This window comes from Notolabrus celidotus, chromosome 6 (assembly GCF_009762535.1).
Source record: "Notolabrus celidotus isolate fNotCel1 chromosome 6, fNotCel1.pri, whole genome shotgun sequence".
NCBI lineage: Eukaryota > Metazoa > Chordata > Actinopteri > Labriformes > Labridae > Notolabrus > Notolabrus celidotus.
The window spans coordinates 22,320,987-22,348,218 of NC_048277.1; the positions used below are offsets into that span (position 1 = coordinate 22,320,987).

At 37.2% G+C, this 27,232-nt stretch overlaps 1 protein-coding gene across 4 annotated transcripts; it reads left to right on the plus strand.

Annotated features, from left to right (window-relative positions):
- The first annotated feature begins 9,479 nt into the window (after nucleotides 1-9,479).
- bnip2 (BCL2 interacting protein 2) lies at nucleotides 9,480-26,806 on the plus strand. 4 transcript variants are annotated; one of them, XM_034685592.1, is made up of 12 exons: nucleotides 9,482-10,529; nucleotides 15,861-15,956; nucleotides 16,092-16,159; nucleotides 16,326-16,502; nucleotides 19,505-19,687; nucleotides 20,393-20,495; nucleotides 20,575-20,706; nucleotides 20,792-20,878; nucleotides 20,970-21,068; nucleotides 23,289-23,324; nucleotides 23,843-23,870; nucleotides 26,076-26,806. In XM_034685592.1, the coding sequence occupies exons 1-11, from the start codon at nucleotides 10,162-10,164 to the stop codon at nucleotides 23,853-23,855; spliced, it is 1,362 nt and encodes a 453-aa protein (XP_034541483.1). In that variant the 5' UTR covers nucleotides 9,482-10,161; the 3' UTR covers nucleotides 23,856-23,870; nucleotides 26,076-26,806. The 4 variants fall into 4 exon arrangements, with proteins under 4 accessions (XP_034541482.1, XP_034541483.1, XP_034541481.1 ...); XM_034685590.1 differs by lacking the exon at nucleotides 23,843-23,870; XM_034685593.1 differs by lacking the exon at nucleotides 23,289-23,324.
- Nucleotides 26,807-27,232: the final 426 nt, after the last annotated feature.

The window sequence follows — 27,232 nt, forward strand, 5'->3', positions numbered from 1 at the left end:
GCTGGGAAATAAAGCTGTTGGGCTCGGGCTACCTCACCATCATTCACGGAGGTAATGATCTCTGTCTGGCTCAGGAGGAAGTAAAAGTCTGCCTGTGGGTTTGTGAGGGTGTGACACAGCATCAATGAAAAAAGTTGAACTTGGACAGACAAACTCAGCCACATTTGTTATATCCGTCTACACCTATAACAATAATAGCCAAATTAGAAATAGTTAGAATATTATGTATAACTTCAGGCTCATGAAGTAGAGATGAGAAGCTTTTGATTGCTGACAATGCATTAATATATCTGCTCGGTATCAGATTTGGTCAATACTTCCCTGTTCACAAACCAGTGACCAAATATATATCTGTTGCGTACCATCAGTTTAACGATTTCAAGCTTATAAGCCTCAGTGTTTTAATAGTTATATATTGTGCTATTCAATATTGACTAATTTTACATTATTATATAACTCTATTTCATTGGAAATATGTTACACCTTATAAAAAAAGCCTAAGATTACTTTTAAAATATGATTCTTGTCAATGAATAATCCAAAATAAAGGAAGGAAAGGAGTTTTCATGTTAACATACTAATTACAATTAAAAAACAACAACAATAGTACAGTAAACCTATATAAGATGTACAGTTTTTGCTTTTGGAAACAACACAAGGATTTAGTATGGAGGACGTAACATAGCTCTTCTCATGTAAAAAATAATTATTAAAAGCTCCTAAGAGGAACTTTTGGTTTGTGTTGATTATGTCACCCCCTATTGACAAAACTATCTCTGCACATCTTGTACTGTGTATGTCAAAGTTTGTTTTGTTGTTTTTTTAACAAAAAAATGTCATCCTGCTGTCGTTTAAGACTCATATGTATCAAGATTTGTTGCCATGGAAAATGTGAATCTAAGGTGATTTGAGAGCATTCTGTTGATCACGTATTCTGACACCTACCCCGCTGCAGCAGCTTCAGAACTCAGAAAGTTCCCATATAGAAATAAAAAATGGTCTCACTGATGTTCTTGTTTGCTTTTGTAGGTCATAAAGAGATATCAGTAATCATTTCAGTCAGTTTCATAACCAGGTGAAAAGTTGTCACAGGAGCATTCATTCTTGGACTTTTTATTTTATTTTAAAGCTACTCAAACACTCTGCATTCAATTTAAATGTAACATTGTGGTATTTAGATTAATGTTTTAAAAAAAAAAAGATTTTTGGAGGGTTGAGGTACTGAAAATTGAAAAAATGTGTTTGTTACTGTAAAGCAGATTAAAGAGACATCTGAAGCAGTTAAACAATAACAAATATTTAAAATGTGAATTCAGTTTTAGTCAATGGTTGCTCTGTAGATATGTAAAACTGTGTTAAGACGGCAAAAGGACTTAAACAATGTTTACTAATGTTTTTATTATGAAGATTTATCTAGGTCTCTGGCCCCCATGAAGGGAATAATAATCACAAAATGAAAATAAGAAACAACAATAAATTAAAAAATGAATTAGAATTAAATCAAAATATTTCTTAAGCCAAGAAAAAGTGGCATCCCTGGCTTTCTGGAACTATGTATCCCATTTATTCTCTTACCATTTAAGAAAAATTTAGAGATGCAAAAAGCGGAACGCAAAATTATAATACAGCTATATTTTAAAGTCATGCAAGTCATTACAAAAAGGCAACTTTCGTATAATTTTTAGATCACCTTTAACATAAACATGCAGCCCAAAGAGCTTCACATAAGAACAACCGCTTAAAAAAAAGAACAGAAAATTAAAACAACGTATGACAGTGTTTACTATGACATGGACATGGACATGATGGTGGACATAATACTCGTCATGAAATCTAAAATGAAGTCTAGTCCATGTTGAGAGGAAGCAGTCACAGATCTAACTCAATTATCTTTAGCAGGCTAATTAATCAATTCAGCACGCACATCCCAGTCTCAGAGGCGTCTTTGGGATAATTGTTCTCATTGACTTGAATAATTATTTGTTTGCTGATTTAATTATTTCCGCATTTGGAAAACAAATGAACTGTGCCGGAACATACTCCAGATTGTTTTTTCTTTTGTTGTCTGTCAGTGGGAAATGTACTGTAAAGTTTATCAGATGAATGTTACATGAGAAACCCTAACAATGCAAACTGTCTCTTGAGAAATGAACTGCAGCTATGTATGTTCAGAATGTAAGTCATTATGTGTGTTTATTTTTAAAACCCTAACCTTAACTTGAAGCAGGTCAATAAAACCTAAATTGTTTCTGCCTCATGGCATCAATACCAACTTAGAGCGAATCAAAGGCTAATATTTCTCAGCTATGAGGTCAGCCCTGGGTTACAGACACAGTGCCCTCATAACGACTGACATGCTGAAAATAACTGTCTGAGTTTGCTTCTCATCATAAACAAGTATGAATGAGACCTTATGGCTGCTGCAGCAAACAGTACAAATCAGGAGGGTCATTTTAATGGCACTCACTACTATTTATCATGCTGTTTTAAATGTTTTGCTCATTTGTTTCCATTAAATATTTCATCTCCCCTTAAATATTCATTTAACTTCCTCTTTAAATTTTTTACCAGTCTCTTTGCAGTTGCTATCTTTTTGCCTCCCTTTTAGGCTTTGCAATCATAAATAATTATTCATCTACACCCAGAAAGAGATTGCATAAAACATGCACATGAATCCTTTTTGTCTTTTCTCATTAGTGATATACTTCGAGTAGCCTAAATACTTCCCGCTACCCCACTTATGGAAATTGGTTGGAGAACCTTCCATAATGATTCTGCTGCACAAATAGGTTACAGCTTCAGTCTGTGATCCCAATGTTCATCCCTCTTTCATCATGAAAGGAGGGGTCTGTAACAGAATCTCTGTTCAGAGATGGAGTTTTGGAATTACTTCAAAATGAAGAAATTATATGAATCCTGAATCAAACAATACTGCCATGCATTGTTTAAACCACAGACTGCACAGAAACTTTAATTATTATGATGGTTAATAATTTATCAATACACAGTCAGTGGTTTAAACCGAGTGCTGGGCTAAAGTGGAGCCTGATGAACAACATCTACACAGACACACACACACACACGTAGAATTGTGTACTGAAGAGAGTTTAACTGCACAATAAAACACAGCAAAAAATGTAAAACAGAGCCATCTCCCAAAAGCTGATTTTTGCTAGCTTTTTGTGTCCCATTATTTTAAAGAAAAAAATCCCAATCATCATTTATTATATTCATTACTTTCACAAACAACTCTTTGTGTTATTATAAAAGTTGAATAAATATAAAGCAAAAATAATATCAAATGTCATAATTAATTAAAATTATACTGATACTTTTCTTTTTGGTTTCATAACATTTTGTAAATATGAAATGTGTCATAAATACTGAAGAAAAAATGCTCTATGCAAGAAATATGTTTTGGTGCTGTGGTACGGCTGAATAGATTTATCTTGGCTAAACAGTAAACATTTGTCTTAATTTACCAGATAATTGCTACATGACTCATTAGCAAACAACACCATGGTGGATCATAGAAGGGAAGCATAAACTCTCAATTTGACTGGATTATCCTTTTGTGATGAGGCCTAATGATCCAACAGAGTAAATAGCAACGTGTTAATTAGAAACAGTGAATGATCCGCTGCACACAGAGGAGGAATTAACCAGGCAGCATCATTATGTTAGATCCATAGCCTGCTTTCCTTTTTTTTTTTTTTTTTACCCATCAGGTCTTTCCAGTATAATAATAATTATCACGATCCCCAAAAGAAAAATCAAAGTGCATTTGCTGCTCCTTTCTGTTTGAAAGCAAGAGGAAAACTAAATAGACTGGCATATTATTCATGAGAAAAAATCATTGATATGCTTTCAGCTGAGTGGTTACTGCAACACTCAAATTTGGAATATTGCACTGTTAAAAAAGAGAAATGAAATTTCACCTAGTCATTGCTAAATTTAGACTAATGTTGAACCATATAGCATTTTAAGTGTAGATCAGACACTATAGGAATTAACATTAAACTTGCCATTCACTCCACAATACATCACAGCCTGGTTATGGTTTCTCCTTGCATGAGTTTAAATAAAGCCACATTTCACTCATGCTCAGGTTGTTGTCCTAAAGTAAGCTCATGCCTCCACCTAGTGGCAGTGATTAGTAAATGAGGATAAAAAAATACTGTAACAACTAGTTTTATAAAAAGGATGAACTACCTACTAGTGAACAACATAACCAACACATTGATACAAAATTTAATAAGACACTTGATTTGTTATAATTTTTATATGATGATGTTCTTCAAATTGATTTCTCTTTTAACTACCTGAGCATGTGGTATATGAGCATCAGTCTAAGAGAATAAAATAAAGATTACACTTTCAATGACAGTAGATGTTCAAGCAGATTTTAACAGTCAGTTACTACAAGAACTAATGGCTTGTCCTCTCATGATGCACATTTTTTATCATTTCTTTTTTCTTTTTTAAAGAAGGGGGGGGGGGGGGGGGGGGGGGGTATCATGAAGGCAAAATCTTTTGAACTTTTTGGACTTTGGGAACACATGAGCACTAATAGGCTTACTGCCATAATAAGCAAACTGAAAACTTTTGATAAGCTACATTTAGCAATACTGGTATAGAAAATTCCTCATTATAAGAACTCTGACAAGTCCTGCATTCATAACTGTATTTCAAAAGAATTTTAGTATAAGGATTGGTATAAGCAACAAATATACTTGTGCAAGGTATCAAAAGTAAAAGTGCTTGTTACGCATATTGTACCATTTGTAAGTATGAGTGTGTTAACTGTACATCTTATATAGGTTTACTGTACTATTGTTGTTGTTTTTTAATTGTAATTAGTATGTTAACATGAAAACTCCTTTCCTTCCTTTATTTTGGGTTATTCATTGACAAGAATCATATTTTAAAAGTAATCTTAGGCTTTTTTTATAAGGTGTAACATATTTCCAATGAAATAGAGTTATATAATAATGTAAAATTAGTCAATATTGAATAGCACAATATATAACTATTAATGTATAAGGTGAGTACCTAGAAATATAATGATTTGTGGGGAAAAAAGATGTTGTATTAGTTCTTATCACTGCTTTTACAAAACAAAAGAATACAAAGAGGTCCAACAGATTCTTAAGTGTCCACCTTTAAAAAAATAAATAATCACAATTAGCTGTGTAAAATGTGACATCAATGGGGCAGTGATACCTCTACAGTTCCAAGGGTATAACATTCACAGCAGTACCAGGTTCGATAAACTGGTGGAGAGCAATTAACCTATTTTGGTTTGTTTTGCTTTTTTCTTTTTTTTTTCTTCAACTTGTGCAAATATCTTTGTGCATACCCATATAGGGCAGTGAAAGGTTTTATTATTCAGAGGGCTGGAGCAATAAACCAAAACAACACATTATTGCAATTGTGTGTTTTGTGTGATATTTGCTTGTGAAATTAGAGTAGAAAATTCGCATACTAACCTGCAGGAAACATAACAGGCACTTTTCACAGAATGTTCGCTATCACTGGTTGGAGAAGTTGATGCATTCACGTGCTCCTCGGAATGTTCGGTACTTCTAAAGCTGCGAACTGGTTCTTCCAACTTCGATGAATTAACGAGCTTTGTAACGGGATTACTATATATAAATACATACATAGATATTTTTATTGTTTGCGAATAATCTACATGAGCCAAACTAGCTTGTTTTAAAACCATTGTTGAAAATGACCAAAAATAATGTACAAATATTTGCATTTATGTAAAAAAGAAAAAAAAATATATATATATATATATATATATATATATATATAATAAGATACGTTTACGTTTGTTCGTCTGGTTCTGTGTAATACGATACAAACTGGGTTGGTAAAAAAAATCACAGATTTTCCAGTTGACGTTATAAGCAGTGGCGGACAAAGTACACAGCTTCATTACTTAAGTCAAAGTATAGATAGTCCTGGTCAAATATTACTCCAATACAAGTGAAAGTTGTTCAGTCAAATTATTACTTGAGTTAAAGAACTGAAGTTCTTGCTTTTAAAAATATTTAAGTATTCAAAGTACTTTTTAGAATATCTCAAAACTTTGTATTTTCAAAAAGCATGAGTGCAGTCAAGTCTACATAGGAGTGCATTCAGTTACACTATGATTATCTATAAACCATTACTTGAAATCTCTAAAAACTATACCATGGAATAAAAACAGACACTAAGTTACTCCAAGCACAGACAACTTAGTTTGAAATGTTCATCTGGAGTTAAATAAATGTTACGTAGCTCAACACGCTTTCTCAGGTTGGACAGTGAATGTGTGTTTGTTTGGGCAGAGTGAGAAACAGGGAGAACATTTCAAATTATACGTATCATTCTTCATTTCAAAAACCTCCAACACGGTCTGAAGATATGGCCAAGGGTGCTCAGGTGGAGAATTATAGCCATCATTACCATCTCTAAATGAACTGCCGGATCTGAGTGACATCTGCTCTGTGTTTGCTCCACGTTCAACCGTGGAGACGCATGATATACAGGTATGACTAAACCACTGAGACAAACAGAACTACACAAACACATTTTACTGTCTGAGGGATCAGATTTCAGAAAAGATAAGGAAATTCATGAGCTGACTTCAAAGCAGAAGTACTGAGTAACTAGAGCATTGATAGAAATGTAGTGGAGTCAAAAGTACAATAATTGTCTTCTGAATGTAGTGGAGTAAAAGTAAAAAGTTCTCCCAAAAAATAATACTCAAGTAAAGTACAGATACTCAAAAAATGTACTTAAGTACTGTACTCAAGTAAATTTACTTTGTTACTGTCCAGGGGCGATTCTAGGATCAGGTGTTTAGGGCTGCTGAGCATCTAGAGAGCTAGATTTCACTGTTTTGTACATTTTAATGCAATTTCATTCCCACATTTGTGAAAGAAAAGTAGAACACTTTTTTGGAAAGTCTGTGACTAAACCATCAAATCTGATAAAGGTTATTTAAATGTTGAGCCACAGCAAAAGAGAAATGGATTGGAATCATAAAAGAAACATATGATAACCCTAATTTCTGGGGAAAGACAGCTCATTTTGATACAGCAGCTCCTCAACATACACATAAACAGTATGTTTCTTGAGTAAACCAGCCCCCTATAGTGAGTATATACCAAAAATACCAAAAATTGACATTGGAGTTATTTTTTGGACTTTCATTTGAAATGCAATGCACAACATGTAAAACACATTAACAGAAATTGACTTTTTCAATGTTTTTCTCTGCGTTTTTTCCTTCTTGTCTTATATATTGTATAAATTGATAATTTTTGGTGCTGCTGTATTTTTGTTGTTAGAATATTACGTTTCAACCAAGTACTGTATGGTTTTGAAACTTTTCTAGCTTGTTAAGGCAAGGCAAGGCAAGGCAGCTTTATTTGTATAGCGCATTTCATACACGAGGGCAACTCAATGTGCTTTACATTAAAACATTAAAAGCATTGGAGACATTCAGACAGGCATAAAAGAACATAATTAAAATGACAAATATAATAAAACAGAAAAGAAAAGGAAAATTAGAAATATATTAAAAATTACATTAAAATTTTAATTTAAAGTGAGTTAAAATGAGCTAAGATAGGAAGGCAGTGGCAAATAAAAAAGTCTTAATCTTTGATTTAAAAGAGATGAGAGTTGGAGCAGACCTACAGTTTTCAGGGAGTGTGTCAGATATGTGGTGCATAATTACTAAACGCTGCTTCACCGTGTTTCATTATGACTCTAGGGACTGAAAGCAGACCAGTACCTGATGACCTCAGAGGTCGAGGTGGATCATACAGTAGCAGCAGATCAGCAATGTATTTTGGGCCTAAACCATTCAGTTCTTTACAAACCATCAGCAGGATTTTAAAGTCTATTCTCTGACAGACAGGAAGCCAGTGTAGAGATCTAAGAACTGGAGTGATGTGATCAACTTTCTTGGTCCTTTTTAGGACTTGAGCAGCAGCATTCTGTATGAGCTGCAGCCGTCTGTTGGACTTTTTAGGGAGTCCTGTAAAGACCCCGTTACAGTAGTCTGCTAAAGATAAATGCATGGACGAGTTTTCTGCATCCTGCTGAGACATATGTCCTTTAATCCTTGATATATTCTTAAGGTGATAGTAGGCTGACTTTGTGATTGTCTTCAGTGGCTGCTGAATTAAGGTGTGAGTCTATGATTACACCAAGGTTTCTGGCTTGGTTTGAACATTTCATCACTGCAGATTGGAGCTGAGCAGTAACCTTTAACCTTTCTTTCTTGGCTCCAAAAACAATCATTTCAGTTTTTCCTTTGTTTAACTGAAGAAAGTTCTGGCTTGTCCAGTCATTGATTTGTTCAATGCATTTACTCAGTCTTTGTATGGGACTATAATCCCCTGGTGATATGATGATGTAAATGTGTGTGTCAAAAGGGCATGCAGTAAAAAAAAAAGAAACCTCAAATTTTTAACGAGGACCAGAAGGAGAGCACACATTACGCCTATTTTAAAATCTTTACATTGGCTGCCTGTTGCTTTTTGTATTGATTTTTAAATTATTTTACTAGTTTTTAAGGCACTGCGTGGCCTTGCACCAGACTACATCTCAGAGCTGCTTTTAGTGTATAAACCAGGTAGGTATCTCAGATCCTCCAGCTCCTCTCTTTGAGCTGTTCCTAAGATTAGACCAAAAACATTTGGAGACACTGCCTTCAGCCACTATGCTCCTAAACTGGAACAGCCTGTCGGAGGATCTGAGAGGCGCTGATAGAGATATTGAGACTTTAAAACATAAACTAAAAATTTATTTATTCAGTCTGGCTTTTATGTAGGGTTTAACAATTTTATTACCTACCTTTTACTATTATATTGATTCAAATGTTGCTTTATTATTTTAGTATTTTTAAGTGTTATCTTATTCTATTTTATGTATTTATTCATTCATTTATTTAATTTGTATTTATCTACTCAGTTTTATCGATATTTTTAGCCTTAGTTTTATTTTTCAACTCTTATCCTTACCCTTTTTAAAAATCTATTTATTTTAACTATTTTTTATTCTTAATTTTAATGCTTTAACTTATTTTAATTACACATATTTTATTTTGGTGTGCATTGGTCTCTATTTTATTTTATTCTATTTTATTTTATGCTGTTCCTATTTTTAATTTGTATTATTACTATTTTTCTTATTATTATTGTCCCCTAATATGTCTTGCCATTGTTTTATTTCTGCTTCTTTCTTGTTTTCAATCGCTGTTAAGCACTTTGGGTTGCATTTGATTTGTATGAAAGGTGCTATATAAATAAAGCTTGATCGATTGATTGAAATTTTAGGGGTGCTGGGATTCAATTTAGGAGTGCTTCAGAACCCCCCAAAATGGTCTAGAGACGCCTATGTTACTGTCCACCACTGGTTATAACGGAGCATATGATTTTTCCCCAGTCGGAAATCAATTTTTCCGATTATACCGACGTCACCTGAATGCACCGTAGACAGAATGCGCCAGTTAGTTAGCTAGTTAGCGTTCTTAGCAAACAACCGTCCTCTGTGGCTACATAGCGGAGTTGGACCTGGGTATCTGGAGTTAATACTCTACATGGACGGATGGAACTCTTGTACCTTTGTTGCCTCGTAGTTGACAGAATTAACTTCGTGGTTTAACACCGGCGTTCAGCGCACAGCACTAGCTTGTCAAAAGACACCCAAAGTTAGCTAACTTTAGCCACTAGCGTGACTAACGTTTGTTACGTTCTCAGAACATTTTGACTTGAAGGAAGGAAGGAAGGGAGGAAGGAAGGAAAGGAGAGAGGAAAGTTATCAGCAGGGTCGCTGGATATCACTATTTATGCAAAACTAGCAAACTTATGGACTCCTTAGTTCTGTCAGTGTGACGCATTTGGAAAAGTTGTCTTTCTGTCCATCCTGTGTGACATTTAACACAAGTAAGTTAATAAGAAATGCTTCAGCCGACTGTCAACAACTAGGCTAACTTTAGCCGTGTAACGGGCGAGAGCGACCACGTCGGCCATCACTAAAGTCAGCTATCTAACCCAACCTATGTTAGAAAGCAAACTGGTTTTGTAAAGCCTCTCTTTGTTGGACTCATTGACTCCTGAGCAGCTTTACCAGCAGCAGGACGACAAGAAGAAACGTATGGCATCGGATGTGATTGAGAGCGACGCGGTGTTAAAGGGTGTAAATGAGATGAATCTGAACAAAGGTAGCCCAGATTTTGTGTCAACCAGGAGGACTCATGAAGAGCTGGGAAACAGAAAGACATCCAGCCCTTCGTCTTCTGGAGTGTCGGGAGAGGGGGACGAAGATGAATTAGGGGAACTACAAAAAAGCACAGCTTCTACAGTGGAAAATGGCGAAGAGGCACTTCAAGAGAGTCCAATAAAAACAAGACGTACGCCACAGGAAGGGACAACTCCAGACAATGAGCAGAGACAACCGGGAGCTAGAAGCTCGACACCAGGGAGCCTCTCCCAGCCACGCACACCAACTACACCCATTGCAAGGTATGGATATTCACATTTGTGTGTTTGCTCTACTTGTTGCCATTAAAAAAAGTATTATTCAGGTTCATCTTCACTACAGGAATGCTGATTGCTCTTCAGCTGGCCTGTGTTCAAATGTCGGACTGTTTCCCTTGTACCAGATTGAGAGTTGTTTGACAGGCCACTGATTCTCCAGAGTTCTTGCCGATGGCACTGCTGTTTGCTGTGTTCAGCTCCTGGAAACAAAAGACTTGTCTTACAGGCTAAAATTTAACTTTTTAACCCCAATCACAAAACAGCAGTACTGTTAAAACGGCTGTTTCCTTCACTGGATCTAGAATATATCGGGCAGCCAGTCTTCAGCATGTCTACTTACATTTTCCTAAATCACTGCTTAACCTACAAACAGGCAGTTCATATCAGAAGAAAAGGAAAATCCTTTCCAAACCTTTGGCATTTGTACATTTGAAGCCTTGCCAGAAAACCAGTTAAAGTAGATACTGAGGCTGAGATGGTATGAATTGTATTTAATGAGTCTTATAGAAGAGGTGGACACTAACAGGACCAGAAGTACAATTTGATTTTAAATGTCCAGCCAGGGCCAAACATAAATCTCATCAAATATCTTGTACAATATCACACCAAACTACAAGGCAAGGCAAGTTTATTTATAAAGCACCAATCATACAAAGAGCAATTCACAGTGCTTTACAGAGTTAAAAACAAAAACCAGAACAGTGACAATCAACAAAAACACTTCAAACATTTACATTTTATATGCGGCCAGTTATGTTTGATCTACTCTCTCTCTCTCTCTCTCTCTCTCTCTCTCTCTCTCTCTCTCTCTCTCTCTCTCTCTCTCTCTCTCTCTCTCTGTACTTATGTAACTTAACGTACATAGTAAGTAGTGTTGGGTTTTATTATTTATTTAAATTAGGAGGGATTATTATAAATAATCATCCCCCTTCACAGCTCTGAAGTCCGTAACTTGCACAGTCTTACTGTCCCACCGGACACAGAATCACAACTGATTGTATCTTAACCGAAATGAACCTTTAATCATTTGATTCATCTCAGAACTTTTCCCCAAGGATTAAGACTCACACATTGAATCTTTTCTGTGTCCAGTCACACCCCGAAGCTGGCTCAGACTTCTTGACACCCCCGCAGGGTGCCCGTATGCCCAACATTTAACTGTAGATCCAATATCAGGTTAATTCCATAACGCCATACCTTGTCAGAAAATATCCAATTTAAAATATTACATTAAACAAACATAAGCATGAAAACATAAAATATTTTAAAATCTAAGATCAAGAAAGAAAGAAAGTTAATTTAGTCACAAAACTTTATTAAAACTCGGTTTGTTAAAAGAAATTAAAAGTTTGTAGTTACAGAAATAAAAACTAAGGTTTAAAAATGCGTTTGCATCCATTATTGAGCAGTGTAAGCATTCTGAAATCACTTAGTGAAAGTAACATTGTTTGAATTAGTGAATTTCTAATATAAATATTGACAGTAACTTTCAGAAATGTTCTATATTGAGTAACTGTTTCTTACCCAGCAGTATTGTAGAGTTGTGGCTGTCATTCACTCCGACCTCAGTAGGTGACAGCCACATCTGTGGACAGCTGGGCGTAATGTATCATTTGGCCTTTTACATATTTATATAGACAAGGACAGATCAGTGTGTGTGTGTGTGTGTGTGTGTGTGTGTGTGTGTGTGTGTGTGTGTGTTCGCAAACAAGGGTGGACTGTTCATGACCGGTATGTAAAGATCCCTGTCAGGTTGTTTAATCAATACATGAAAGCGTAACTCGCCTGAGAGCCAGGTGGCGTTATCTAAACATGAGGGAGTGACATCTCAGCATGTTTCACAGACGCCCTGTAAATGCCCACTGGATTTCTCTCTCTCTATTGAACTATTAAATGCTGCAATCATAGACTGTAAATAAAAATGGACAGCGTTGCTCTGCCTCTTCCCGTTGTACAGTTCTGAAGCCAAAAAATCCCTCTCCTGGGCGCAGCCATTGTGCAGCCAGAGCCTGTGAAGCCTTTGTAATAAGCTCCGCCCTACAGCATAACGTCACAAGCAAGCGGCAACCTCCGGTCTAAAAATATGAGTCCAATGCGGAAGTGTTAGAAGCTGCAGTTCATCGAGGATCCGCTTGAGGCTGGCTCCGGAAGTACCGGAAGTCACATACACATGAATGGGGAAAAGACGATCTTTGCAGCATTAATAAACATGTTTACAGCCTGGTACAAAAGATGAGTGTAGTCTGAATAGCTAATTTCTCGATGTCCTCTCACTGTGAGGGGGGTGAATTTTTTTCTAATTCGGTAATTTAGAAGATATTGAGATTACTAGTCTTCCAATGAGAGGCACAGCTGCCTGCAGGAACACTGCAGCTGTTGGCTAGGAGGCTCAAAGCCCGCCTCTTTACGTCACACTGGCTCGACAGAAGCAATATGGCTGCCGCAGCCGATTGGTCTCAAAACAGCTCTTCAGAAACAGATGGGTGACGTCACGGATCCTACGTCCATATTTTTTACAGTCTATGGTCACAAGACGCTGTGTGCCCTTTGGAGTTTCGTTCTACGGCGGCTGTGAATCAAAGGAAACCCGGAAGTAAAACCCCGTTTTTAAACTCTAATAACTAACGAAAAATAAACTTTTCAGAAAAAAGAGGCCTTGGACACAAAACAGTCAAATACTAACTACATATAACCACAGCATACGGATGTGAGAAACATTCGTACGACGTGTATTTATTTTTTAAAGTTTGACTGACGGATTTTTTGACCTATACTGCAGCCAGCCACCAGGGGGCAGTCACACTGCTGAAAGCCTCACCACCAGGGCCGTATCCGGCACGCTTGGCTGCAATGTATCAACTGTGTAGTAACCCAAAGTTTTTTTTGAACAGAGGAATTAGAACTCTTTACTAGTTGTGTGCTTCATTAAAAGCCAACATTACACCCTCTTTATCTGACACTGACAGATTTGCAAACCGTAGTGAATGTATGAAGCACAGCCATGCCAGGGGAACTCAAGGACTCCTCACAGTCGGTTCTAGCACTGGCACTATTTGGCTTTAAATAAAGAACGTTACAGCATTCGTCCACCTTTATTATCATGTTGAAGATGGCGCAAAAAACACCTATGTGTGGACGTAAACCGCAGAAAGAGTTTAGTAAGAAGGGAAGACTTTTTGAGAAGAAGTAAACAATGGATCATAGTACTTTTATAAAATGGATGAACCAAGACCCAAGAAAAATGTAATTTTTACTGCTCTTTTGTAATTTTGTAAACCCCTCTGATTCTCATCTTCACATATGTGTCCCGAACTGTTTACAAACAGCTAAGCATGAAGTATGTGGGATAGACTCACTGTCTTAATGATACAAGCATTGTTCACTTCATTTATTTAATCCATTGTTTAGTTTACCAAGAAGCCAATTCTAAGTTATTTAGTAATAATAATCGTATTGTAGCTTAGTTTAGTTTTAAAAGGTTATTTGTTTGTCTCCCTAATAGGGTTGATTCCACCTATAAGCAGCTCGGTGCCATCGGACTGAAGAGCTCTCTTTAAGGGAACAATATTCCTCTACCTCCCTCAGTTGGCTTTCAGATATAATATGGGGGTTAGCACTATGCATAAGCTAACGGCTACATTATGAAATGTTTGGTACCAAATACCCTGAATGTTTTTGTGTCTGGGAGCACAAATACAGTCATGTATGTGATTACTGCATCAAAGGGGAGCTCTGTACAGTCAAGATACAGACACCATGATCTGCATTAGCGTGTAAGTCCTTAACACAAGCTTGTAAGCTGTTCAAGAAGCCTGTGATCTGATTAGGTGGCCAGTAGCAGGCTATAACTCTGAGTGATGAATTGATTAGCACAGGAACAACATTAAGCATCACCTCGCCAGAGGCTGGTGAAACACAGGTATCATGGTGATAATCTGAGCCACCAGGACACTTTGCCCAAAACTTACCAGCTTCATGCTTTTAGCTAGGAATAGCTTTGATACAAGAAAGCAATGTCTAAATCTATGGAGGCAAAATGATGACTTTAATGTTTTGTATTGAAAATAAAATTTGGCATTGAAAACACAGCATGAAATTGAAAAAAGAAACATTGGCATTGAAACACTAGTATTGTAAAAGATTGTAAAAGCATCAAAAGAGGTATTGGCATTGAAAACATTTTATTGACGTTAAAATCACAGAAATCAAATTTTATAGTATTTAATGTCTAGATTTATTTTGCATTCTAATATGTTTTTGAATGACAATCATATATTTATTTGATGTCACTTTTTTTCAATGACAGATTTTCTTTTGGATGACATTTTTCTTTTTTTCAATGATTGGTTTTTCCGTTTCAACTTTTTGTCACCGTTTTGGCGTGGAGGGGAGGTTTTGAGGGGAGGGGATTTTAAGTCGTGGTTTACAATTGCATCGTTTTTCACTTCACCTCACACACTTATGGAACGCCCCCCTTGAGGGCAAAAAGAGGCTTCTTACTGCTACGGGCTATGGAGAAATGACCAGACTCTGCTGCTAACTACATGTTTAAAAACTTTAAAAGTGCCGAACAGTTGTTTATCAGTTATATGACGAGGAGACAAGCATCGGTTCTGCTTCTTAAATGGATATTTCATTGTTTTTGAAGTGAGGTTGTATGAGGGTTTTTTTGTCGCTAATTAATAATAGCCACACTAGTTTGTGATCTGCAGGTATATCTTAATTCCCAAAGGTTTAAGAAGACTGTTGTTAAGTTATACTTTTGACAGCAAGACGTTTTCTGTTTTCTGGCTTCAGTACAAAGCTGACACAGGACATGTTTTTTAATACATGTAACTTGCTACACCATGTGAGGCTGAAGCTGTTTCATCTATATGTTAAAATAAGTCAATAAACTGAAAAGCCAGTTCATATGAAACGTTTCACAATGTCCCACCTACAGCTGTTAAAATAGACCTTATTTCAAAGATACATCTTCAAACAAGTGAAAGCAAGCTCACACAGTCGGTCCTTGATTACACAACTTGTATATCGAATGCTCTAGTGTAACATTTCTAAAAGTGTAACTTTGTATTACCTATGAACTAAAAGTTGCCTTTGACTCTTGGTGTGCGTTTCTCCCATAATCCTTTGAGGATTGTACAAGTCACAAGCAACTGTTGACAGATAACCGATTATGTGGGGTTTTTCTTTTGTCATGGATAATCTCTGCTAGCCTCTTAATACACTCATAGTACAAGAGGCCCATTTACAATGTAAGATCATTGAAAAAAAAAAAAAAGATGGCAAAATCTTTTTATGTGTTTCCCTTCCCAGCCTGGAACGCAGAGAGTCAGTCGCCACAAGAGAGGCCCGCCTTCGCATGGAAGGAGTTGTACTTAAGGAAGAATGGCAGGATGAGGATTTCCCACGGTACACTCAATCACTCATATTGTTGTTAATATTGTATGGATCTCCTGATCCTTAGATTTGTGTCACGTGTTTGTATATAAAAACTCACATTACCACCTTGCAGAAGCCTTTATCACCTCCATGTTTGATTCTTAGACCCCTCCCAGAGGAAGAGGAGCTTGATGAGGAGCTTTTTGCAGGAACCTCTGAGGAGGGAGAACCTGGTAATGAAAACAAAACAGTACACAGAGCATTGCGAAGAGAACATTAATGGACATGTTCACTTTTTTTCTAAATCTATTCAAAGATTCACTTGATCAAATATACTGTATGTTTGAATGCATGGTTTGGGTATACGGCTCTGAACATGTGATTTTGCCTGTAACCTAGGCTATATATTGAATCATGGCAAGAGGGCGAAGAAGAAGCTTGCAGCGCCGGACATCAGTCTCACACTTGATCGCAGTGAAAGTTCTCTTCTCTCTGATGACCTGGATGAAAGTACAGAGCTGGACCTCGATGGCATGGACACACCTTCAGACAACAGCAATGAGTTTGAATGGGAAGGTAGGCTCATAGTTCTGTCATAGTATTGATTTCAGATTTATTATAACCATGTTTGTTCTAGTTTGTTAATACAGAAAGTTTGACAAGAGAGGTTGGAGGTGCAAAGATACTTCATAGAATAATATGTTATTGGACCAATGTATTTTTTCCTCTGCTTCTTGGATCCTTCTGCGTATTTGGCTCTTGATTTCACAGGTTTGGAATGGAAGCTCAGTGCCTTAAGTGTAGTTAAAATGTGCTTTGTTGTTTTTGTGTTTCCGCACTGCTGCCTTCCTCTTTTTCGCATGGAAGAATTGTTTCCATTCTCTGCCTGGAAACAGGCTGCAGGCCAGCTACAGGTTTCTCTCTTCCTAGTGGTAAGGTCTCGTGGACAGCCCTCCCCCTCGCTTTTTTTTTTCTTCTGCCAACCATGAGTCAATCAACCCCTACTGTCCAGATTATGTTCTGTCTTCAGGGTTCAAACAAATCATGGGGAGGTTTTGTGTTTCATGCCATTCACTTTTCAGTTCATGGTTTTGTGCATGTCATTTTTCCTTTCCATGAAACTTTTCACTCTGCTGAAATAATCAGTCACATCTTGTCGGTTAGGAAGTGGTTTTATCTGCACAGTAATGCTGAAGTTGTCAGATATTAGACAGACGCTAGCATACACTTCTATCACACTTCCAACATTTAACAAGGAGGCGTACATTACAAAAAATACAGAATAAACCGTTTTCATCTATCTATTAATTTAATTACTGAGTTAGTTTAACAAACAGCTTTTTGTGTTTACAAACAACTTGACTCATGTTTTGAAATCATTCACTGATATTACATTATCACACCAGGTGATCCATCTATAGACAAGGCTTGTTAACGCTGTAGCATTTCCCAACCAAAACCAAAAAGAGAGTTCCAAATGTAGTGATGTGTTGGTCACGCACAAACGACTCGGCTCCAAGAGCCGACTCTTGTACGGGGAAAGGTAGACAAGTATAATTACAAATATCATAGGTTCAAACATTGATACAAATGGCTGATTTAATAAAAGCCAAACTGGTACTATTAAGAGCCATTTGGGAGCAGAAAGAGCTGGCTCTTATTGCTGAGCTGAACCAAATAATCTAGATCAGGGGTTCCCAAAGTGTGGGTCGGGACCCTCTGGGGGGTCGTGAGACACAAACGAGTGGTTGTGAGATGTCTTCTGGAATGTTTTTTTTTTTAAGCTATCTAAAAATAGTAAATTTTACCCATTATAGTAAAACATATCAACAAAAATAGTTGCTAAACTTGAAATAAAACCTTGAAAATAGAAAATGTAATGAGTTTTCTGCCTTTCTTTTTGTCAGATGACGTAGTAGTAGGTTAATTCATAAAGGCACAGGAAACACAACCACATGCTCATATAGGTAGCCTAATATTCTGCAGACCAGCTAAATGAAGCCACATTAAATCACTTTGAGGGGCAGTGGGGGGTCGCAAGTCTTTTGCACATATATTTTGGGGGTTCTGGGCTGAAAAGTTTGGGAACCCCTGATCTAGATCACTGAATACAGCAGGAAATCCCACCTTGAACAAAGTGCTAAAAAATGTCATTGGCAACTCCCAGCTGCACAACAGCCACACAATAAGAAGGTTCATATGTAACATGAGATGTTAGACTTCAGTCAGCACTTGAAAACAGGAGAGGGAGGCATGATGTAGGTTCTCTCCTCCCACTCTCTGTCTCTCTCTCTGTCTCTCAATTCAATTCAATTCAAAGGGCTTTATTAACATGGAAAACATACGTAATCATTGCTAAAGCTTAAAAAGAAATAAAACACAAAATTACAAACATCTGTCTCTCTCTCTCTCTCTCTCTCTCTCTCTCTCTCTCTCTCTCTCTCTCTCTCTCTCTCTCTCTCTCTCTCTCTCTCTCTCTCTCTCTCTCTCTCTCTCTCTCTCTCTCTCTCTCTCTCTCTCTCTCTCTGATCACCTGCAGAGGAGCATGTGTCAGGCACTGCACGTGATCAGGCATGAGGGGCAGAGAGCAACAAGGGATGCCTGGTTCAGTGACTGGGGATGACAAAAGGGAAAAATTGTAAAGATGTTTAGCAAATATACTTGGGTGACCCTCCCAGGTAATGTCTATGAGTGGGAATCAATGGGCTTAATTAACACCTATTGACCCATTTTATAAGTGGAAACTCGGGCGTTGCAGAATAACAAGACAAAAATAAGCGCACACACACACAAAGCGAGTGGAGAATGAAGGATTAATAATAAGATAACAGAAAAATGTAAATACTAAAGACAGACATTAAAGACACAAACTCCAAATTTAAACTTGAGGCACAGTACTATGACAAAAAGCATCATCAATGGTTATTTTAGAAGTTTAGTCAATACAGGATTTCAATCTTACTAGTTACAGTCAGACTGCATCTGTACATATGGATCATACTGTGTGTGTGTACATAGAAAAGCAGGTTTGATTCTCTTTGTTTAGGAAACATCCCCATGAAAACGTGTTGGTGTGATTTGGTTGCACTTGTCTTGGTTTGGATTCTGCTTGTTGCATGCTTAAGAAACATGATCATTTCATCACTTCACTGTCACACACATCCCACAAAAGATGCACAGAAGTCCGTCTGGGATGTTCTTTACATCTTTTGCTGTGTATGTGAGAGTTCTTGACACCATATTCTGTGTACAGAACAGAGACATGATAAGCTCATATAGAGTACCACATGTTGGGGATTGATGACCTTAAAGGAAAGAGAGAATTAAAAGTCACAATGTGATTGTTGATGTTGATTCAGAGAGAAGGCATGCCCCCCAGATACAGACAATAACAGCAGAACAATTCAGTGCTATGTTAATTTTGGTTGATTAAAATGCATGTATTGAAAAGTTCAATTCTGATTTATTCAGTGATCTGAAATATTACAATCAAAATGAATCTGATTGGATGACATCACATTACATCCAGGGGATATTTTATCCAGGCTGTGTGTTTTAAAGTCTCTTTTCTTCTTCAGATGATCTCCCCAAGCCAAAAAACACAGAGCTGCTACAGAAGGGTATGGAGTCAGTGCAGGAGTACTCAGCTGCAGACGAGAGGGAGGAAGGTCGACGCTGGAGGGTGTTTCGTATTGGAGAGCAGGAACACAGAGTGGACATGAAGGCAATTGAACCTTACAAGAAGGTCATCAGCCACGGAGGTCAGTTGGTTTAAATCAGAAAATCTTTTCGTATTCGAAACATTTAGTAAAAATATTCTACAATTAACCCTCCTGTTATGTTGTGGGTCAAATTTACCCTTTTTAGTCTAAAAAAAAGTGCTAAAAGTATTTTTTGGTATGATCCGTCTTCTGCTTGGCTTAATAGGTCAAATCAACGTATAAAATTAAAATGGTTCATTTCGCATTTTAGGCAATATATGCCTTCCAAACCAGCTAAAAACAGCCTAAAAATCTGGGCAGCATGTGACAGAAGAGGTGTCTCATGTTAATTTATCAACATCACTTCATTAAACAAAAATTCAAAATAAAATAAACAAAAATCTATGTCATGTAAAACTATTGTCTTTATATTTAAGTCTTTTTACAATGTACATACAAAAAGTTGTAATGTAATTTTTCATTAAAAACAAGTGAGACATCCTCATTGAACCACTATCTGTGAGAATTAAAGAACACCAATGAACTTGATATTGATTTAAATGGTTAGTAATGGAGTTAACAATAAGATTTAAAAAATGTTTATTGGAATTTTTTGGGATTCTGGCACTTTTGGATAATTAAATATGCCCCGGGTCAAATTGACCCCGGAACATTATTGCTGTTCCTGAGATACGAACATAACAGGAGGGTTACAGTTGATTAAAACAGAAGCATCAATTTCTATCTTGTGTTCTGTCCCTCTAGGTTACTATGGAGATGGTTTGAATGCCATAATTGTGTTTGCTGTGTGCTTTATGCCTGAGAGCAATCAACCAAATTACAGATACATCATGGACAATTTATTCAAGTGAGTGTTTATTTGAGTTCCTCTGGCCTTGTGAGCGATCATTTTTATCACCAGCGCTAATGGAATTTTCCTCCCACAGATATGTCATCGGCACACTGGAACTTTTGGTTGCTGAGAACTATATGATTGTGTATTTGAACGGGGCGACATCGCGGAAAAAGATGCCCACGGTCAGCTGGCTTAGAAAGTGTTATCAGCAGATTGATAGGAGGTGAGTAAATCTAATACTTTCAACAGAGTCTAATCCCATTACAAGAAGATGTGATTAAAAACACTGTTGCTTTGCTTCTCTAAAGGTTAAGGAAGAACTTGAAGTCTTTGATAATTGTTCATCCCTCTTGGTTTATCCGCACACTGCTGGCACTCACAAAACCTTTCATAAGGTAACTTTAATGTTTAGATTCATTGGAATAATGAAATGAAGAATGTCTTAGACAACTTTCAGATTGTGAAATATTCTGCTTCTTTTCACAGCTCAAAATTTAGTCAGAAAATTAAGTATGTGTTCAGCTTGAAAGACCTCGCTGAACTGGTTCCAATGGAGTATGTGTCCATACCGGATTGTATTAAACAGTAAGTATGTTCCACACAAACACATCAGCATTCATTAAGTTAAGTCCTGTCAAATCAGTAAGGTGATAATACGTTTAAGGCCTTCACGAATTTAAGTGTCTTGAGCACTTAATTCTTAAATAAGATGATACAAGTATGTCAATGTCAGTTAGTAGAAACTGAGTACACTCACATGATGTATGTATTGGGGCTGTCAAAGTGAATGTGTTAATATCCAGTTAATGCAAATTCCTTGATATATTTGCATGTTCTGTGATCTTCAAAATACAGTATATGTCTGTGATATGACCCACAGTTGGCTGCAACAGTCAAAATGTAGATGTGATATAACTGCAGTCTCAAATAGAGCCACAAGGTGGAGCCTTCTTTCTGTGTTGGTCATGCTGGACTTGTGTTCTTGACCGTGGCTTTGACTAGTGAATATGGCGCTGTGAAAAACCTAGTCTAACCGCTGAATGCTTCTAGCAGTCGTGGATGACTTGAAGAAACGAGCCTCTTTGAGCAGAAATGAATAAAGCAATGAGTCTTTTGAATGGCAAGTTCAGCTTTAAAAGTCCTTCCTAATGGTTCCCTCTAAAGGTGTTTTTCGACTGCAGGAACTTTACCCCGGAACTAGGGACTTAACCCTGAATTATGTGCGTTTCAACTGGAGGAACCAGGATCTAAATTTGGTTCGGGGTAATTTAGTTCTCCCCCCTGAAAAGCCCGTGCTTTGGAGGTAGAACTTTTCAAAGGTCATGGGACTTTCGGTTGAACGTAACGGTGTTTGTGGAGTTTACACAGTCATTGAAACACAGAGGGAGTTCCTGGGAATGCATACTAGTTTAGTTCTTTATTAAGATTTCATTTCATCATTTAATATAATTTTTTCTCTCCATACGTCACTGGTCTGATTTACACAATCTACCCAGGACTTCGGCCCGCAGTTGAAACGCAGACAACAATGGGGGCACAGGAACCTTTTAGTTCTGGGGAAAGTAGTTCTGGGGGCTAAAAGACCCTTGAACTCTTGGTCGAAATGCACCTTACAAGACCAGTTATTTGTGTTTACTGTCAATGTGAACTGAGTTACCCCGGAGTATGTTTCAAATACCACCCGATAGCTGAGCTCACAGCTGATGCAGAGAACCCCTCTCCCCCTCGCCAAAGTTGTCCAGGCGGCTCTGTTGCAGACGATCCAACATGGCCTTACTTTATCATGTGAGATGAGACACGGTTACACTGTGTGAGATTATTTGCTGTACTTGTGAAGGATCCAGGGAAAGATTGCCATTAATTGTGATTCTAGAAAATGAATCGTTTGACAGCCCTAATATGTATATATATGTATATAAATGTTAGAGTAAGCCAAGATTGAGCTAAAGCTGTTTAAAATGTATTTTGAGTTAACCTGGTGAATGCAGACATTAGAACATGCCTTAACTTATATGGGTCACCTTCCAAATGTTCCCTTGTATAGACTTCAGCCAATCCTCACCACTCGTGGTACAAAGCATAAAGAAATAATGCCCACTGAAGTTATTCCTTTGATGAGCTTTGCTGCTTTTCATGAAACTGGTTTCCAAATTCGTTAATTTTGTAGTTAATTCTCGTGCTCAAACAGTTCTAGTTCGTACTAATCCTGTGCTGTGTGGTCTTCACCTGTAGGTGGTGTTACAGCAACATTCTGCTTTTCCTGTGTACTCAGTGTAGACGAGGCGTCTGGTGTTAAAAATTAGGCTTTTGTTAAAATACCAATTTGCAGGCAGGATTTTTCATTAGTCAGAATCATGGGACTGTCTGCCTGTAACATGATTGTTGTACTAACATTAGTGATTAAGGAGAAGGGAGTAATCTAAACTTGTAGCCAAGTGAAGTACAAGCTTGTACTAGGCAAGCACAAGAATGATCTAAGATTTTTGTAACATCTCTTTGAACACCCCTGAACTAATTGCTGTTGATTTAGTTCAGTAGGTGTTAACTTCAATCAAAGAACACATTCTCCATTCTCTCGTGTTTACATCTGCTCATATAACTGTGGAGGTCATGCTGATTGATTGCTCAAGCAGTATTTCTTCTGGATGTGGTTTAATCTGATGAAGATCATCTATCCTTGTGACTCTTCAAAAGACTTTGACACAAACTTATTTTTATCAAATGTTGTTCCTGTTTGGATGTTTGGTTGCTTTTGGCTGTGTATTTCTTCTTTCCTGAACCCCATTATCCTGCCCCTTCTTAAAGGTTTGACGAGGAAAAAAATAGGAAAACCTCTAAAAGGTATATGCACTTTCACCCAGGATCAGTCTCAGCTTTTGTTTTTTCTTCTGCATTTCACAAAACTAACAATGAAATGATCCGTTGGCTTTCAGAAATGCACCAATTCACCTTATTTCGCCCCGTGTTGTTTGGTAGTCGTATGATTTAGCCTTTTTGGCTCTCAGTAGAGTTAGTATGTTACTAAACAGAAGGCCCAGAGGCTGTTTGATTGGTTTCCAAAAATAGGTGGCTTGGTGATTGCTTAACCCACTTAATACAATTTCTGAGCCAATTCTGTGAGGTTCATCTCAAAGCCAATCCACTTCAATTTGTTCTTTATTTACTGCCTCAAAATAATATCAGTTACCTGTATGTGGTTTCAAACCATGTAGCTTCATAGTATTTGAGCTGGCTGCTTAAAGAATCACAAATCAAGGAAAGACACTAGTTTTGCTGTGGATGATTAAATAGCTGCTATCTGATATTAAATTCGGGGCATGAGGTATAATCTCTTTCTTGCATGTGTCTTTTAAAACCAGGTTTAGATTTTGATGTGGTTGATGCTGGGTAAGTTTGTTCATGTTCGTTCGACTGACTAGGGTGGGAACACGAGGAAGTAGCTTGTCTTAGTCACTGTGGTGTGTGGTTGTACCGTAACCAAGTCCTCACATGGTTCTCTTCAGTAACTCACTGAACACTTGCCTTGTCCACACTCACAGCTCTCTGCATGACTCACTGCATACCCACTCACTGCTGATGTTTAGCTATTGCCTCACACGAAAATATTCTGCTCATTACTGATAAGCTGTGAGTGTGCAGCTGCTGAGGTCATTCATTTGCAGTCATGGGTGGGTTGTTGAGTTTTAGAAAAGTAATAAGCACAATGTTTTGAAAGGACATCCTGTACTGAGTGAAAAAAAAACGCAGGCTTTCTGAGCGACAAATACACCTGATTATCACAACTTGCTTTATAGATGTAGCTGAGTTTTTTCTCACCAAATAATCAAACATGGCTATATGTTTACTTAAAGAGGTCCACAGGTATTTTTAGTGCATTGCAGATTAGAGATAGAAATATATGTTTTTTTTCAGGGCCGATACCGATTATTAGTATTCAAGGAGGCCGATAACCAATATTTGGAGCCGATATTTATTTGAAGTAAAAGGGAAAATATTGTTGTCAAAATTTTTAATAATACAAACTCCAACACTTGACTTTGTTTAAATGCCTTTAAGCATATGTTTATTAAACAGCTTTTCAGATTTGCAAGATGTTGAAGGTTTTTTTTTATCTTAGACAATAGACATCTTCGTTTTAAAATTCTAACACAAAGTGCAGGGAACTCCCAGGCTCAGCAGCATGTCTAGTAAAGTTAAATGAAAACTTAAAAAAATAAATAGCTCCCTAAAGTTTTCTACAGTAAATAAAGTTTTCCAAAATTTCAATATAACTGAAATGTTAATCTTTCACTTATCTTTGTTTTATGGGGATATTTCAGTTTTTTTAGAGTGGGGTTGAATGTGTTTTTAATCACTAGTAGTTTTAGGGGCCACAACAGATGCTGCTCAGCTTGTCCCCTGTGATGAGAAACCCAGTTTAAAATTGATCTCTTATCGGTCGTCGGATTTCTAAAAAAAGGCTGATGCCGATATGCGTCAAAATGCCGAATATCGGCGCCGATAATCGGCCCTGTCGATAATCGGTCTATCCCTATTGCAGATAATGAAAGCAGTCAGTATCCTTATATTTTATATATTTATTGATACACACTGAAAGAAACACGTTTTAACCCTCCTGTTATGTTCGCTTCTCTGGAACAGCAATAATGTTCCTGGGTCAATTTGACCCGGGGCATATTCAACTATCCAAAAGTGTCAGAACCCCAAAAAATCCCAATAAACATTTTTTAATCTAATTTTTAACTCCATTACTAAGCATTCAAATCAAGATTTAGTCCATTGGTGTTCTTTAATTCTCACAGATCATGGTTCAATGAGGATAACTCACTCGTTTTTCATTTAAAATAATGCTTTTTTTAATGTATATTGGAAAGACCTATAATTACAATAGTTTTACATGACATTGATTTTTGTTTATTTTATTTTACATTTTGAATATTTTTTTCTTTATGAAGTGATGTTGATAAATTAACACGACACTTCTTCTGTCACATGCTGCCCAGGTTTTTGTGCTGCATTTAACTGGTTTGGAAGGCATATATTGTCTAAAATAGACTTTTAAAAAGGTCAATTTGACCTGCAACATAACAGGAGGGTTAAAGGTTATTTTGTAGGGCATTTTTGCTTTTATTAAGCAGGACAGCCACAGAGAGGACAGGAAATTTGGGGAGTAGAGTGGGGGAGGACATGCAGTCAACAGGCGGTGGCCACCGCCTGGAAGAAGACTGTAGACTCCGTGCATGGAGCTCCTGTTGAAACTGCAAGGCCAACCTGCACCTCTGAAGAAAACACCTAATGCATTTGTCTGAGGACTCTCATAATTATACTAATAACTAATATTTAAAGCCCTTCAGTCAAAGGAAATAGTGTCATGTCAATGTGTTACGTTGTACAAGATAACATAGCAAAAAGGTTGTGATTTGTAGGGATAATACACCCGTTAAATCAGAGTACAAATACTCTGCCACACAAAGAATCATTCTGGTGATGGCATGAACATAACAATCAAATTAAAGATCTGTCACAACTTTGAGTTTTAACATTTATTGCTGAAATCCCACGGCTGTCTGATGATATCGACTTTGTCCCCAGAATCGATAAGGACATGAACAGCAAAGTGGAGGTGGCAGCGGCTGCCGTTCCAGAGTGACCCTGCTCGCACTACAAAGATGTGGAGGAGGAGAAGGAGGAGAGCGATGAAGAATGTTTAGAAGCGCAGCCACTCTAATGTTTCTGTTCTGGGCAACACGACTGGAGACTTAGCTCTTTGCATCATGAAAGTGCCTTTATGAAATGATGCTACCTGTTTCATTGTTGGAACTTTTCACTGCTTGATTCTCAGCGTTTTTCCACAATCTGTCTGAAATGTTTTAAATCTTTTTTTATGTACTGCTGGTATATCCTAATGAACTTAAGCTTATGGGTGTTCTCCAGTAACTGTTATATCTAAGCGTTATTTAAGGCACTCTGTTACAAATGGTTGATGCATGTTCTGCTTTATTACATTTAAATATATATTTATATTCAAAAGGTGACAAAGGAGAGAGATTAATATATTTTTATGGTTGCTCTGATTTTAAAATGAGTTTTAGGACTCTGGCCTATTGAGTGGCATTTCATAAAACACCATTTTTTGAAGGCACCTTTTTTCACCGTTCACTGTTAAATCTTGCCTGGGGAAAATAAAGGTTTATTTTTTGCCCCTCACTTGAATGTGCCCTCTGAATTAAGGAGGGAGAATATCTGAGAGCAACAATCTGAAGCAAAAAATGTAGGTCTTATTATAACATTACCTCTCAGTAAAGTCGTGGATCCACAACATTGTTAAGTTTTGTTTGATTTATTTATTTACTTACTCATTTTATTATTTCATCCATTAAGTGCACTGGTAAAAAAAAACAGGTATAAGAAAACATTAGAACAAAAAAACAAAAACTCATGTTTGAGAAAACTGAAATAATCAAACTGAATTACATGATATGAAATAAAAACTTTTAATGTGTCATTTCCACTTAGACGCCACTAGATGGCACAATAAATACAGATTAAACTGAAATAACACACTTTAAAAACTCTGCAGGCGACCACCTGCACATTTGGGAAACCTGGTTTTCAGGAACTTCTAGGCACCTTTCCTGGAGGTGTTTTGTCCATCCTCTGCGCTCCTGCTTTCGGCCTCCTTTGATCAGCGGTGGGACCAGGAGCAAAACACTTAATCTTTGGAGAGGAACAATGCCTTTCCTCAGAGT